General features: G+C 46.8%; 1 protein-coding gene across 3 annotated transcripts in view; it reads left to right on the top strand.

The window, feature by feature from the left end:
• CCDC9B (coiled-coil domain containing 9B) overlaps positions 1-15,246 on the top strand; it is a 57,789-nt gene extending 42,543 nt beyond the window's left edge. For all 3 annotated transcript variants that reach the window (XM_032996448.2, XM_032996446.2, XM_032996447.2), the window contains 3 exons: positions 2,764-2,821; positions 3,171-3,988; positions 12,921-15,246. In XM_032996448.2, the coding sequence (XP_032852339.2) occupies positions 2,764-2,821; positions 3,171-3,956 (844 nt within the window). In that variant the 3' untranslated portion in view covers positions 3,957-3,988; positions 12,921-15,246. The remainder of the gene's footprint in view (positions 1-2,763; positions 2,822-3,170; positions 3,989-12,920) is intronic.
• Positions 15,247-15,736: the final 490 nt, after the last annotated feature.

Here is a 15,736-nt window from a genome sequence, read left to right as displayed (position 1 = left end):
TTGCTGATGAAATTATAAAATCTTATAAAGAATGTCTCTGTGGAGACAATAGTATATTCTGGTACTTTTTATTTTTTTCCTCATTTTACCTCACAGTGAAACAGTAGATCGTACTCTTCCCTGAACATCCTCCATTAGAAATGGGGGTAGGAGGTGTCCTGATTTATTTTTTCAGTCTTGTTTGCTGTACTTCATATTTATATACTTATTCAAAACTAGGAAGAAGTATCTTAAAAACTACTGATGTGAGTAGCTGCAATGTGGAATCATGCCATAAAATCCTTGCCTTTCACCTGTGGAACTGGGAAAATCACGGGAAATGAGGAAGCCAAACCTTTTCCTGCTGCAGCACGGACACCCCCCTCAGCACCATCCAACTGCTTCATCCTGCCAGAATCACTTTAGAATAGCTCTCCTTCTGTCCATCCATCTCACCTTGTGGACTTTTATTTTTCTTATCTCCTCTTCAATGCATCTTCTGTGTCATCTGTTGATCTAGAAGGGATCCTGTGACTGTGGTCTCTGAAACTGGAAGAGCATCCTTTGCTCTACTGCTTCTCTTTGGGAAGAGCCATTCCTGAGGCTTTTCCTCTTGTTTCAAACCTCAGCTCAGGGAGCCTTTGGGGTGCTGAATGTTCCTTACCCTCACTCCTAGCTGCCCTTTATCACTTAGAGACTCCTCTCCCACTTAAGCCCAAGCAACCCAACAGCAGTGGCAAGACCCATTTGGAGCATCTGGTGGTGACTTCCAGCAGCATCTTACCCCATAAAGAATTTGGAGGCAAGTTCCCATGGATAGCACTAGCCATGCTAGGGTATGTGCTGAGTATTTTCATTGCACATTAGTGGTTAATAACATACTGGTGTGTTAGTGGTAATGATGGGGAGGAGGAACATGCCAGGTGGAGATGCTGAATATTTCAAAATTGCTGTCTAGCTAGTTTTGGCTGTGTTTAGACCTGTGGGGGTGGTCTGTTCCAGGCTGGCTCTGCAGGAAACGTGCAGTGGTAGAGCAGACAGAGCAGGGAGAGGCAGAAACCTGCAGTCAGCAAGTCATTCTTCTGTTTAGCTATCTGTCTGGGGAAAGCAGTCACTGGTCCCACCAGCACCAATGCTGAGTGCAGAGCAGAATTGAGCACGAGGGCAGCCCATGCTGACATTTAACATGGTTGACTGTGTGTGATGAGCTTTGCCCATACAGCCTGAAAGTCAGAGCTTTTGCAGGGTGGCACTGAAAATACAACCCCACTGGTGGGGGCTACTTCCAAGAAAAGGGGCCCTTTTGCTCTTTGAGCTGGAACAGCTGGTGGTGGGGACCTACCTGGTATTTGGGAGAAGACCTCCCTGGCTGTGGCTGGGGTGCTGGCTCTGGCTCTAAGCCCTGTAGGACTGCTCCAAGCTGCTTCGTCCTCCGGCTTACTAAGGGTGCTGTACCCAGCTCTGCACTCTGAGAGAGCCTTGAGGTGCTTGCAAATGCAGTTCATCTGCCCTAAGGACTTCACTAGAAAAAAAGACAGTGTGAAGCAGTTTAGTGTGATAATATGGTGCAGCCTGTGATGGTAATTCCCACACAATTTTCACAAGGGCACATGGGGTCACTGTAACACATTTGCCTCTGGAAATGCCTGACTCTGCAGTCAGCTCAAAGCGCATTTTCATTTTTTGTATCTTGGTCCAAATTTGCCACATGAGGAGGCCAGTAAGCCCAGCAGAGTCTGTCTAGAGAAGAATTAAATCTCACACACCTTTGCACATGTTGTGTTTTAAGAGTGTGGCACAGGGAGAAATAGGTATATATTATATATATATGTATGTATATTTATAGAATGTTTATGTGTGAGATATAACTCAGCAGCCACACATATAAGAAGGTAAGGGTTACTAAGACCCCTCCCCAACCAGTAGCACTGTATGGGCAAATTCAGATTTATATTCAACCTAGCAAACTGGAACAAGCAAAATAAAGCAGTTTGTCATGCACCCTTTAACTAAGCTGTGGCCCTCTTTGACACAGGATGTTGTAGCTGCTGCAAATTTATGATGGGGTCAAAATGCACTTACACAAATCCTTGGAAGAGACTGTCTACTGAGCGTGACTCAACAGAGAGATACCATCTCAGGCTCAGGAAATCCCAGAGCTGCACATTTCTGGAAGCTGGGTAGGGTACTGGGGAGGTGTTAAATACATTTGTCCTCTCTCCAAACTCTACCCTAAGCCTCTGCTAGGGATGCTGAGAGGGGAAGAGAGCCTGGGCTAGCTGGATCTTCAGTCTGATCCTTATGGCTATTCTTGCAGTCTGCTTGCACATGTCCACCTCCCCAGGCTCCCAAGCTAATTCAAAGCAATTTTATCCTTCACCGTCTGCCGTTGTGGAGATCTGGGGCACTTGGGCACTGTCAGGCAAGCAGACAACACTGGCAGACATCAGCATTAGCAAACTGTATATCTTATTAGTCTAATGACAACTGTCTGTTTGGGCAATTGGATTTTATGTTTTCATTACATTTAGAATTATAACAACCAGTTCATTAAGATTTAGTGGCCTCAGATGAGTGTCTCAGGATGGGCTGACTGCTTTGCCGGTGCCAAAAGGAACAGGACCAGTTATGTCTGCCACCTTTGCCTCTCGTTGCCTGGTCAGGGGCTCAGACAAGGAATGCATGGCCCTGGTAGAAATTCCTACCCAGGTGTCAGGCAGGGAGAGTGGCTTTGCAATATGAGGGCTTGAAGGCCTAAATTCTGATATTTTTTTTTCTTGACAGATGGGATGCAAAAGAAGGCGAGGACATGTCTTTTCTGAAGGATGACCTTGACAGCCAGGTGAGTTCATGAGTTCAAGGCTGACTTTTCTCAAAACATGCACTGACAGGAAAGTTGGAGGCTCTCAGCCAGTGCAGAGCTGGGAGACCTCTATTTTGGGATAAACATACCCCCTGTTAGCACTCTCCAGATGGCATGATGTGAGAGCAACCTCACTTTTTGCACTGACTCTCTGTCAGCACAACCACCCCACTTATTCAGGGCCCTGAACACTTCTCCACCTACATCATTTCATGTCCTCTAATGGCCTCTGCAAATTTTTCCCCAAGTTTCAAGAACCATCATAGACGAGGAATACTATATACTGGTATTTTAATAAGCTGAAATAAATACCTGCTTCTTTTCTCAGAGGAGCCTTGGTATGGACAAGCGGAAGAGCAGAGGTGATGAGGGGGTGGAAGAGAACTGCACTGCTGAGCTGGAGGAGAAGGTGAAACAGCCAAGCCCCCAAGATCATGGGGCCTCCTCATCACAAAGGCTACGAAGTGGAAAGGTCCAGTCTGCCTACAATGGCCAGAAGGAGGAGCAGAGAGGAGTGAAGGGCTTTGGCGTGGAGGTGTCTGTGGCCAGCACAGGTGACTCAGAGCCAGGGCTCAAGCCAAGTAAGGAAAGCGCTGGGGAAGATGCCAGTGGGAAGCCTGGCACTGCTGACATCGCCCAGGAGAAGGAGAGCACTAACAGCACTGCTTCACAGAACAGCCTCCCAAGCACTGTGCAAGCCACCGGGCATGGCAGTGAGGAGACCTTGTCATTGCCCGTGGGCTCGAATTTAGACGGAGCTGGCTTAGAGAAAAACACAGCCTCAGAGCAACAGTCCACTGAGGACTCTTCAAACAGCCATGGAGGAAAGCTGGACAGAGCAGCAGGAGACAGACTGGATGCAGGTCAAGGACAGCTGGTGAGAAAAAGAGGGGAGGAAATGACCCAAAACACTGCCCTTCAGGGGCAGACACTTGCACTGAAAGGAGGTGAAGATGCTGAAGGCACTGAACACAGAGGAGAGCCTTTGCACCCAGGGAAAGCCAACTCTGACAAGACTGTTGTATCTGAGCAGGACACAGCAAAATCACAGTCCAGGGAAGGAGACCAGCCTGAGGACTGCAAGGACAAAGACAGTGGGGACACTCCCAACTAGCAAAGGTTGCACCAGCTTGCCTGAGGCAGAAGGTGAGTTCCTGACCCCACTCCCCATGGTGTGTTATCCCCCATTAATGCTCTCAGCCATAGTACAGGTCCACAACTGCATTTTCTGTGGCCATAATGGCATCATACCAGGTAACTATCCAGAAATGTTCACTAACAGTGATATGGATCCCTCAGGTAGTTTAAATCTGTGCCTCACAAAGACTTGCCCTGGAGCGGATGGGGAAACAATGGAAAGTCAGACAGGAAAACTTGAATAGAAAACCGGACTGCTGAGTCTGGTTGATAATGTGCATTAGGGCACAGACTGAAACGGTTCCTGGGAAGGGATAACCTTGTAAAGGGTAGTGGGATGAATTTATTTCTGTCTCTGGGGTGATCACTAGAATAACTTGAGGTCAGTGTGGTCCCTTTCCCAAAACTACCTCATGGACAGTAGTTTGAAGAAGGTCAACTGCACGTGGGATTCTCTTCCCAGCACAGGATCTGTGAGTGCTACACTTCGAATTATACACGTGGTAACACTAATGTGCAAGGCAGTGTATAAATACCAAGGGTGAGAAGGTTCCTGTTGAAAAGGCCCATAAACCAAACAAAAAGGAGGAAGGACAGTTTTGGTTACGTAGCAGTGCTCCAGGTTTTACTGAAGGAAAGAAGTTACTCCTGCAAAGGGAAGTGCAGAACAAGAAAAGCCAGGAGAAAGAACGAAGTATGTGAGGCAGAAAAGTAGGGTAGAAATTTGGAGGAAGGGGCAAGAAGAGAGTGTAAGGGCTTTTTGGCAGTTACCTTTGCAAGACATGTTTTTTCCAGGCAATGTCCCACAGAGATCGGGATATCATACCCCCAGGTGCTAGATCAGACAAGGAAGTCAGGGTGTTATTCTACCACGGGGTTAGGCAGGAAGGTTGCAATTCACCTAACTCAGGCTGAGCAGAGAGGCACCTAACTTTAAATCTGGGCTTCATTTCTCTTCAAAGGAAAGAGACGAGTATTTCCAGAATGTAATCCAGCTTCCCTAACACCTGAATTGCTCGCAGGATACTCCTGGCTCTATCCCTTAAGGAGAGAGGCAGCAGCCATATTCTGTAAATTGGCACTTCAGGCAATTAGCTGCTCAAAGAGAGGCAGGCAGATCACCCCCACCAAGTGCCTTTCCCTGATTCCAGCAGGCTTTTCTTCAGACCCTGACCCAGCAGCTTGTCACCAAGTATTGCTTAGTATTCATCCCAGAGGTACAAATGAGCTTAGGGATGAAGCAGTTAAGCTGCTAACAAAGACTTTCACTATAATCCAATACTATACAAAAGGCATGGAGAAGCGCAAGTGTTACAGCTATTTAAAAAAGACAAAACACCAAGAACCAGAAGGAGCTAGTTCTGTGGTTGAACTAAACTTCCTTCAAGTGAGGGAAATTAATTACAACAGCATTTAGGAAAATGTTAAGAGACACCTGGATGCATAAAGCAGGAGTTTACTGTCCAGGCCATGCCTCTCCAATCTACCAAAATCCGTCCAACGTAGAGGATGAAGGAATTAATAACTACTTTTCTCACTCAGGATAACTTTAATTAGACACCAACTAAGAGGAAACAATAAATTACAGTAGTCCATTTTCATCTCCGCAATGGAGATTCCTACGGTTTGGTAATAGGGCCCTAAGTCCACTTCAGCGTGGCTCTTGGCTCCATCACTCCTCACTGAATTCATTACGGCAGGCGTAATTACAAACATAGCCTTGTGTCTTGGAGAAGAGAGGTGGCTTAACCTGGTGTTTGCATTTAAGCCCTGAGGCATCTGCTTGGCTAAACTGGAACTTGAGGCTGGTGTTGCTGTCTTGCTTGGGAAACACCAAGTGTAGTGATGCCAGGGGAAATGAGGGGTTGACCAGTGTCCCGGTTGCCCTCCACCATTTCACCCTGCCTGCCTTCCCATCTGTCTCCTTCCTACCTGCAGTGCTCATTTTGCCTTGCCTGGCTGTGCCCCACAAGAGAGCATGTTCCTGCCTCGCTTTCCTCTCTTTCCCAAACAGTTTGAGTTTCCAGGTGTGTCTAAACTATGCACTCAGCATCAGATTTTGATGCAGGCAAATTAAAGCAGGATACTTTCTGGGATTGTTATTTCCTGTAATTTAGGAGATGCTCCAGATTTCAGGGGAGCCCTGTGCAGGATATGGATGGCAGGTCCCGTGGGGACAGTCAACCTTTAACCAAAAGTGGCAGCGCTGACCTGTGTTAGGATCACAGGGATAGGCACAGCTACATCAGATCTTACACCGAGAGAATGTGTTCTCATTCTTTTTAGTCCTTAGTGCAATCACCAATCACTAATTCACAGCAAAGACATAATGACTTATCCTCTCTGAGCACACCGGTCTGAGACTATTTCATCTGAAGGTTTCTTGCACTTTGCCTGGGACTTCCTTGCTGGTGGGGCACCCATGGAGGTGCCAGGGTGAGCTAGTACAGCAGTTTCTGTGTCTCCCATCTCAACAATGAGTTTTGGTTTGGTTTTTTTTTGTTTGTTTTTTTTTTTTTTTTGTTTGGTTGGGTTTTTTTTTGTTTTTCATTCCATCAACTGCAAGATCATTTAGAGAATAAGTGCATGAGTGCTGCTTGGCTGTTAGTCTTTAATGATGTTCTAGGGCATCATTGTCACCTCCTGTCTGCTGAAGTCACCACAAAGCAATTTGACCTCTCCCTTTGTACCAGTAACAGGCCACTATCAGCGTTGGCTTTCCCAAACAAGATCATTTGCAGACAGAGTGAATTCTGCCATGATTTATTTGTAGTGAGGAGAAGAGCCAAGAGGAAGACAAAGAGACCTGTCTTTAACTGTCTAATCCCTGTGTCCAATTTGTCAGGAACATCCCTTGGCAGATAAAAAAACCACAAGACCTGGATTTCTCTAGCACTAGCTCAGAACAAGAGCAGTTCATCTGCATGGCTTGACAGCAGGGCTCCTAGGAGCCACAAAATAGCAGTAATGACGACAACAACAACAACCAAAAAAGCAAAAGCTCATTTGGCTCAGGTCAGTTAAGTTGTCAGTCTGTTTGGAGCAAAAAGGTCTCGTGTCTATTCCTGCTGTTGCTTTGAAGTTCCCAAATCAACATGACAGGCTGCATAATGACACAGATGGCAGTCATAAATAACCACCGGCTGGTAACAGTCACTTCCCTTCTCCCTTGGCTTCTGTTTCCTAGTGCTCTACAGACAGATCAGTTTTAGACCACGGTACGTATAAAAAGCTGCAAAGCTCTACTTTATCTTCGTGTAATTCTCCCTGAAGTGTTGTTTCACAGCAATTCTTTGGAACCAGATCTCTTAGGATTGCCCCTATTTGAGGTGTGTTTGAATCCCTGGCAGGGTTTTCCTATTTGGGTTTTTTGGCTTATTGAGCCTGATGCCTGCAGCTGGCTCCAGATGATGCTCTAGAGCGAGGATTGCCTGAAGTGCAGCCCATAGGAAATTGTGTTCAGCAAAGCCATTGCATGTGGCCACAGAGGGATTTAATAGGTGTGGCCATCCTCGAGGGAAGCATTGCTACCTCCGCTGGAGTCCTTTCATGAATGTAGCCGCATGTGGCAGGCGAATCATTTTGCCTTTTTCAGCCTATCTAATAAAAAGTGCAGCGTTATTGGGCAGAACTAGGCTTAGCAAGAACCAGGAAAAGAGCATCATTTGGGAAGCTGAAAAACCAAGATCAAGCACTAAACAAAGAGCTGCATTTTTTTTGTTAGAATGTAAAATTAAAAGTTTATTTATTCCTTTAGTGCCTAGTACTGTGAATTCAGGTGCCCAAACGACCTTAATTATTTGCTTCCTCTCACCATGTGAGTATAATCTTTAAGGAACAGCTAGTCCTGAGTGAATGGCCCTTAATCCAGTTAAGAGGCTGTGGGCTGGTGCCTCGTGTATAGTTTTTAACTGTCGATGCTTACACTGAAATGCAGATGTCGGTGCTTAACTGTATTGATCTGACATCAGGCCAACACAATTACAAGATTATCCCACTGCAGCAGGGGAAGGAGGGGGTGGTTTTCACCCTGTGGCGTGTGAACAATTGTCACACAAGTTCTCTGTAGATGAAGGTGTTAACGTGGCAAGGTGAATGGGTTGTTGTTAGGCAAGCTTCCAGGAGGTACCAGCAGCTCTGTCCTGGTAAACCCAGGCCAGCTGGAAACCTTTACTGTGTTCTGTGTCCATGTAACCATTATACCAGGGAGTGCCCTGAAGTGCCTGGTAGAAAACACGAGCGAGTCTGTGCCAAGAATCCAAATTACACAGAGTGTGAATGACTACTGTCTTGGAGAACAGGGAGTTCGTAGCAAAAAGGGGAACATGATTATTGTATCTGAGAGCCACATGAGATATGACTGGCCTTAAGGAGAAGCATCTGGAGGGATGCACCATCATGGGTTATCAGGACGGTTTAATAATTTCCTACCAGGAGGTAGCAGGTAACTTCCCAGTGAGGTTTTTTTTTTTTTTTTCCTGTGAAAAATACACATTTGACACATGCCATGCATGTACCAGAAATGTGTCTGCTTCAACGTTTTTTATTTCATAAACCCAAAGTGAAGCCCTCGTTAAACCTTTTCAAAACAGAAGATTTTAATGTTATGTTTTTAAATACTGGTGATTCAGTTTTGATACGGTGCAATTTTTGGCAAATCAGTGTTGAAACAGATGGCGTGATTTTGCAAAAGACAACCTCGAGAGGAATGTAAAAATATCATACCATTAAAAAGTTCATCCTGTGGAATTTCCATCCATCAGAAAATCCTGTACCAGGCCACTTCACCTGGTGCCAGGGATGTGCCCTCTGTTCATGGATGTTGCATGTCCCAAAGCAGAGCAGGTACCTGCAGCAGCAGCAAACATCAGCCATCAGTGGTAGTAGTATGCTCTCCACCTGCCCTGCTCTTGGGCTTTGTGGGGCTCATGTCCCACAGACATTAATGTGCAGATCTAACTCCCCACCACAGGTGCTGCTCATCATTTCTGCAGAACAGCAGCTCCTTGCAGGAAGTAGCCGCTATGTGGGTTTCACAGTTTCCACTGCTAATGTCTATTTATGGCACTAAAAATCTCCAGCACCTTCAAACCAGTTGGAGATGCTGTGCAGAGAGTGTGGTGGGGCTTTCATCCTTTGCTTCAAATAACAAGGAATAAATATTTACCCGAAGTGCAGGACTGGAATCCCTGGAGGATATCCAACAAGTCCCAGAGAAGTAAACGATACACAAAAACCACAGAAGCTTTTCCCTGAATTCTCTTGAGAAAATTAATCTTAACATCTTTAGAGAAAATGCAGCTGGGGGTAGTTTTCCAGAGCAGCTCCAGGGATCTGACCTTGCAGCTCTGGCTGACGTAAACAGGAGTGGGGCAGGCAGGGCCTGTGTGCTGCAGGATTGAGGGGGTCAGAAGAGGTCAGCTTTCTGATGCAAACCAGTGCCAAAGGTTGGTGCAGGAAGAAGTACAAGGAGAAACCAACACTTCTCAATAGTTACGGAGCTACCAAGGAACATACCGGTTTCCCCAAGGTTCAAGAGACAAGAAGACACCATCTGCTGTTATGCCTTGGAAGCTGGCCTGGGATTGGCAGGGTGAGGTCTCAAGGGCTTGCCATGAATAGCATTGGCCTCCCCGGTCCTTCCTGCAGCCCACACCACTTTCTGGAGCCCATCGTCATGCTCTGGGCATTTCAGCTTCCCAGAGCACATCTTAGTACCGCTTACCACCAAAGCAGGGAGTTTAGTCCTGATGCAGAATTAGGGAGTGTCATGGCTTAATACAGGACTTGACACAGTTAGCTCCATACCTCTGGAGTGGTGGAAAGCCCTTCCTGTGGCACGATGTGGGAAAATACTGTTAACTTTGGAAAACATGGGGAATGGTTCAAGAGAAATGTACTCGGACTGAAGAAACTCAGGGAAGGACTCCAGGGGTGTTCAGGGAATTGTTTAGTCTAGCAAAATGAAGGCAGAAAGGGATGGAGTTGTGATCTCCGTACAGATACAGTGGGGTAGTAGACACCAGCAAAGGAGAAGAAACATTCAAGCCAGAAAACAGTGCTGGTGCAAGAATCAATGTATTGAGGAAGCTCAAGAATAAATATGGGAAAATTAGAAAAAGGTTGCTACCTGTCAGAAGACAGGTGACTTGGAAGCATGCTGTGGTTGAAGCAGGGACTCTGGGCAGCTTCGAGGCTGGCCTGAGCAGCGTGCTCGGGCAGGGATGAGGTAACGCGGTGCTGGTGGCAGCAACAGGATGAATTTGATGGCAAAGTTGTGTATGCGCCCATCAAAGTTGGTGAGCACTGTCAAAGCAGATGCTTTCGCTGACACCCAGAATTAGTGCACGCATCCCATCTGGAAATGGAGGCTTTTTACTCCTAAATCTCTCCAGCACTTTGCAAGAGGTTCTGTCTCTTCCTTGGTTTGTCAGGGTGACTTGAGAAGGAACCATTAGAAGCTGTTAATGCTGAGTCAAAGGCCAAAGCGAGTCGTTGGCGCGCCTGTGCTTCCTCAGGGCTGCACTTACTGAAGCCTCACGAGTCTCAGCGTAATCTGGGGCCCTGGCAGGCAAAGCTGTTCCTGTAGCTGCTTGTGTAGCCTGCAGTTGTTGCTGTTATCACAGAGCTGGCAGAGGGAGCATGTGCCCATACCCCCGCCACTGTGTTAACCCTCTTAATGTAAGCCCCCTGTGAAAAGGAGATCAACGTACCGCATTGTGGCCTGCCGTGCCAGGGGGCACAGGCACATCCTCCTGTCTGCCAGCTATGCTGTTGAGAAGGAACGGACAGACCCTCGCGAGTCACAGTATCTTAAACCACTCCAAAAGGAATCTCCACCAAAGACTCTCGTTACATATTTAAACTCATCAAGGATTGCAGTGATAATTTTACTACCAGTGGCAAATCTAGACAGGATTAGGGTTTTTTTTCCCCTTAAATAAATCAGTTCTAATTCAAATGGGAAGTAACTGGGGGATGTCCAGTGCTAGGTAGATGTCTCATCATCTTACTGGTCTTTTTTTCTGGCCTTACAGTGTATTCTGGAACAGCAGATATATATATCAATTTTTAAAAAGCTAAGTGAGAAAATCTGGTATGATGATGTCTAACAGATGGTCCTTACATGTCACGTCTCAGTTTGCCTTGTAGTATTTCATGAGACTGTCTGTGTGGCCCACCAAGAACAAAACTGTCTCTGGGAACTCTGGAGTTGCCCCAGGAGAGACCCAACACAGTGTCTTCCAACCCAAGCAGAGGATGGATAGCACTAATCTCAGCTGAAGGAAGAAGGGCCAAATTGCCTGACTTCATCAGCTACATCCCGCTGCACTCCTCAGGGACTGCATGTACATCCACGCCACAGCATGAAATTTAACCACTAGGTCCCGCAGTGGACCGTTGGCTTGGCTGTGAAAGTCATCCTGGTGACGTCCCACGTCCAGCCAGGCTCTGTCAGGCTGGGACCTGGGAGGCAGGTGGGGCCTCGGAGAGACCCCCAGCGATCCGCATGGATCCTCTCTTGTGACGCTGACACAGGGAGGGAAATCTGGCACTGCATCCCCTCGCTGCTGGTGGCAGAGTCTGAGGCAGCGCACAGCCGCATCGCTCCCCGGAGCCCAGACTCACAACAGCACAGAGCTTGCTAGATCTCTGACCGGCCCTTGAGTTATGCATGGAAAAGAGGATACAGTGTGAAATGAGAGAAATGCTAATCATTATGTCTAAATACTAAGAGAAATATTGACTTTAAAGCCCACCAGTGTCTTGGCTGTAAAGACTCACTCATGCACAGAAAGGTGTCTGTATGGAAAGGATAATACTGCAAAACAGGAAGGAGAATTGTCAACCAGCACTAATAGCACAGGGCTGTCAAAGAGACTTCTGAATCCGTGAATAAAAAAATAGATTAACAATAAACAGAGCTAGCTCTGGAGTCAGTTCAGACTTGTCAAACAGATTATTTTACGGTATTTGAACCACCAAGTGCAACTCTGAAAATCTGCTTCCTGGCCCTCCCTAGAAGCATTAAATCCCAGAAGTGAGCTGCTGCAGCACTGAGCAGCCCCTCGACAGCAGGATACGGCCAAGCCTGTCGGTCGCACACATACAGGACAATGAAAAATGTCTCCAGTGACAGTCTTGGGATCTCCTCTCAGCTGTACATTGCATCGATTATTTCAGTACCATCACATGACTTCAGTGCAGTCCCTTATCTGTGGCTGTGTCCTTAAATGATTCCTTCCTAGCTTACTATTGCCTCTCCTGCCTTCATCGTATTTAATCTGTTTTTCTTTTTATATCCCCCCTCTGCCCTTTCTTGGGAGCTTTGAGTACTGAAATCTGCATCAGCAAAAGGCAGATCTGTGGATTTAAACATGGATGCAGGAAAATGCCAGCTCAGCAGTTCTGAGCAGTACCATAATATCTGGCAACTAGAAGGAAAAAAAAAAAAAAAGTCTGCCTTTCCCAATTAAAATCAACATATCTGGGTCTGCAGGCAGCTACAGGACAGCAGGCTCCACTCATGGGTTAGTTTTTTCACCAGAGAAAAGCTGGTACACCCTTCTGCTCTTGGCGAACATGAGGACCACAAAGCCCTGCCCAACATCAGCCCCTCCTCTTGTTGCTCCAGCACAAAACCATGTAAAGATTGTTGTTCTGGAGATGAGGAGTCAAGTAGTCTTATCTAACCCAGAGGAGGATTGGGAGTGTGTTTCATCTGGAGCGGTACGTTCCGTTCACCCCCTGGGCCGCAGAGCCCCTGTTGCTCCCATCAGATTTGGCAGGGCAGATCCGGGTGATGTTGCCGTGGTACCTCCCAGGCAGCCCCAGCCGTGCAGGCAGGTCAGGCTGAAACTCAGCAGACATTTTTCATTTACTGCTCAGCAGTTCCCTAAAGACTGCTAATCCCACTGCTGTCTCTGCTCTTGTTTCACAGGATAACGTGCTGAAGGTGGTGGATGAGAAGAGAAGAGGAGCACAAGCTCATCCTCACTCTTTTACCTTCTATGAAATCAGCTTTCAGCACCTGCCCTGTGCCCTTTAGCACCTGTTCACGTGTGGGGTCCCCCATCACCACCCCCACTCCCTGCTTTGGCATCACCCTTTCCTCACCATATGCCAAAGGACAGGGAAGGATACACACTCCCAACCTACCAAGAAACACCATCACTTAATCTTTTGTATTTGTTTTGCCTATATTGCAGCTGTGTGGCAAGCCCATGAAATGTCTACCGGATGCACTTTATTTTATTTAATAACTAATTCTGTTTAAAGTTAAGATTTAGGTTTCTGGGCACAGCACCCATTTCCTCCCCCCAGATGCTGGTAGGGAACTGCATGTGCCAGGAGGGCAGCCGGGGCTGTGCGAGCTCTCCCTCGCTGCTGGGCAGAGAGCAGGCGGCTGACAGAGCATTGGGAGACAGGGTGAGAGGTGTTCCATTGTAGTTCAGTAGGTGGATGAAAAAGTAGTGTTCAGAGCAGCTCTTGTACTAGGGGTTTGTATGTGGATGAAGTGTTGGCAGAGATGTAGAGCAGTTGCCTGGGCCATGGGGCACAAAGGGGATGGAGTTCTTCAGTTAGACTGGGGGGTGCAGGTGCTTTTGACGAGCACACGTCACCCACAGCATCTCATCCCCAAAGAGCTTGCCTTCCTCCTCCCGTTAGATGTAGTAAGGCAGAAGCAGCGGTGGCTGAATCTGCACATCAGGAGACTGTGCTTTTTTCTGAGGAAGGTGGCTGCTAGATTGAGCAGGCATGTGGGCAGCTCACTGAAACACCATGCCCACCTGGGAACACCAGGAAGGCTACAAGCACTGGAGATACTTGCAGCTCTCTGTGCCAAGCAGGGCAAGGAGAAGGACCGCACAAATGCAACAATCTTCCTTCTCCACCACACTGCACAAAGGAGTTGGCAGCAGAACCCAGGCCAAATTGGAGCCGGAGGTCTAAGGCTTCCTAGCAAATGCTTTCACCTTTCTGGTTGTGCCTTTCATAGCCTTGTGCTTCAATAAGAGGGCAGCAGTTCCTCTGGAAGCTGCCATGCAGACGTTTTGACCAGGACCTAGGACCTAGCTGAAATACAGCTACCAGTTCAGGAGGCAGGCACAAGGAGTAACACAACGTAATTTCTGACTGCTGAAAGATATTGCCCTCATTTTGAAGCACGGCTCTAAGACTTGATGCGGGAGTAAACGTACATGCAGACAGGTATGTGTGGAGATTTATTGGATTTCATTGCAGGATGCATTCGCTAACCAAAATGGCAGACCGCCTTGGTGATAAGGTTGGCATGTGTGGACAGAAATACTGTACGGTTTTAATAAACTAATATTTGCACAGATAAACATTTTGGTTTTCCACATAACTTAGACCCACAGCACCCATCTCATGAAGGACAAGCCTGAGAATTTCCTCCCTGTGCCAAATTCAGGAGAGTTTACTGGCTTCAGACTAGGTATTACTGAGAAACAGTGGGCAGCTTTCATGTTTTATCTGTAGGAACATCTTCATCCCACTAAAGCCCAGACTGAGTTTATTTGGACTTACCCAACAGATAAAGAACAGATAGATAAAAGCCAGATTGTAAAACTGCTCCAGGTCCTGGAGATTCTCCATCACTATTAAAGGCTGATTTTTCCTTATCTGACTGGCTCAAAAACCAGCTTACTATTGTTTAATTTATTATTATTTTTTTACATCAGGTCACTGACCTCAGTCTTGGTCCAGTCAGACTGAGTCATTACCAGCACAGATCAGGAACCGGCTTGCCTCACGGTCCGTGCAAAATACAGTCTCAGATCAAGAGCTTGTTGTACCTCGGCAGCAGTTGGACACGCAGCCAGGCAGAAACTTTTACACAGCCCCTGGGTTTTTATCTCTATCGCCAAGTACTGGGCCAACTGCAATTCTTGCTGTATCTTCTCACCCTAGACCCCTTTTTGAAAGGAAAAATGTCACTTTTCCTCCAATCCCTCCTTTTTCTCCTGCAAATCCAAGTAACTTTGCACTTAATGGTGCCTAGGAAGGACTGAGTCTGTACCAAGCTCCAAGGATGGGACTGTACAGATTGTGCCTGTTCTCAGTGTAATTTTTTCCCTGCTTATTAACACTTTGCTCAAATGCACTTTGGTTGGCGCCTGGATTGCAATTTTTCAGAAAACTGTGGCTAGCTGTTTCTTCTTTACAGTGAAAGGACTGAAAAGTTGAAAAATCTGATGTAGAGGGATTATTTATATGAAATAAAAGTTGTAATGAGGAAACACCTCCAGTTTCTTAGTGTTTCTCAGTCCCACATGTAGAGTTTTCTGAATTGAATCAGTAATCTCTGCTTTTTAGAGCAACAGCTCCAATTCAGATTGCTTACCCCTCAGGAAGGCGCTGAACTCTTGGGCTAGCTCAGCTAACTCACCTGAAAAGCTGACTGCAGTGACGACAGCCTGCACCGTAACACAAGGCTCACTTTTTCAGAGGCAGCAAAGCCTCATTGCCACAGAACTTTTCTTGCAAGCAAATGTGGTGGCAGCTCACAGAGTGCAAAGTCATCTGCCTATGGAGGCACCTGTTTGCTCCCAGCAGTGGCTGGTAGCTCAGGGATTCGTGAAAGTTATTCTAGGTCTTCCAGACAGCAGGGAAGCAGTGGTGACTCTCAGGCAGAACATCTTTTTCTTTAAACCAAAAAAACAGCTTGCTGCTAGACACTCTTCTAGTTGACAAAATTTACCATCAATTTCAACACGGCAGCTCTGTAGCTAA

Source organism: Tyto alba, unplaced genomic scaffold, assembly GCF_018691265.1.
Source record: "Tyto alba isolate M040663 unplaced genomic scaffold, T.alba_DEE_v4.0 Super-Scaffold_8, whole genome shotgun sequence".
In the NCBI taxonomy this organism is placed as follows: Eukaryota; Metazoa; Chordata; class Aves; order Strigiformes; family Tytonidae; genus Tyto; species Tyto alba.
This window is presented reverse-complemented; position numbering and strand designations above follow the sequence as displayed.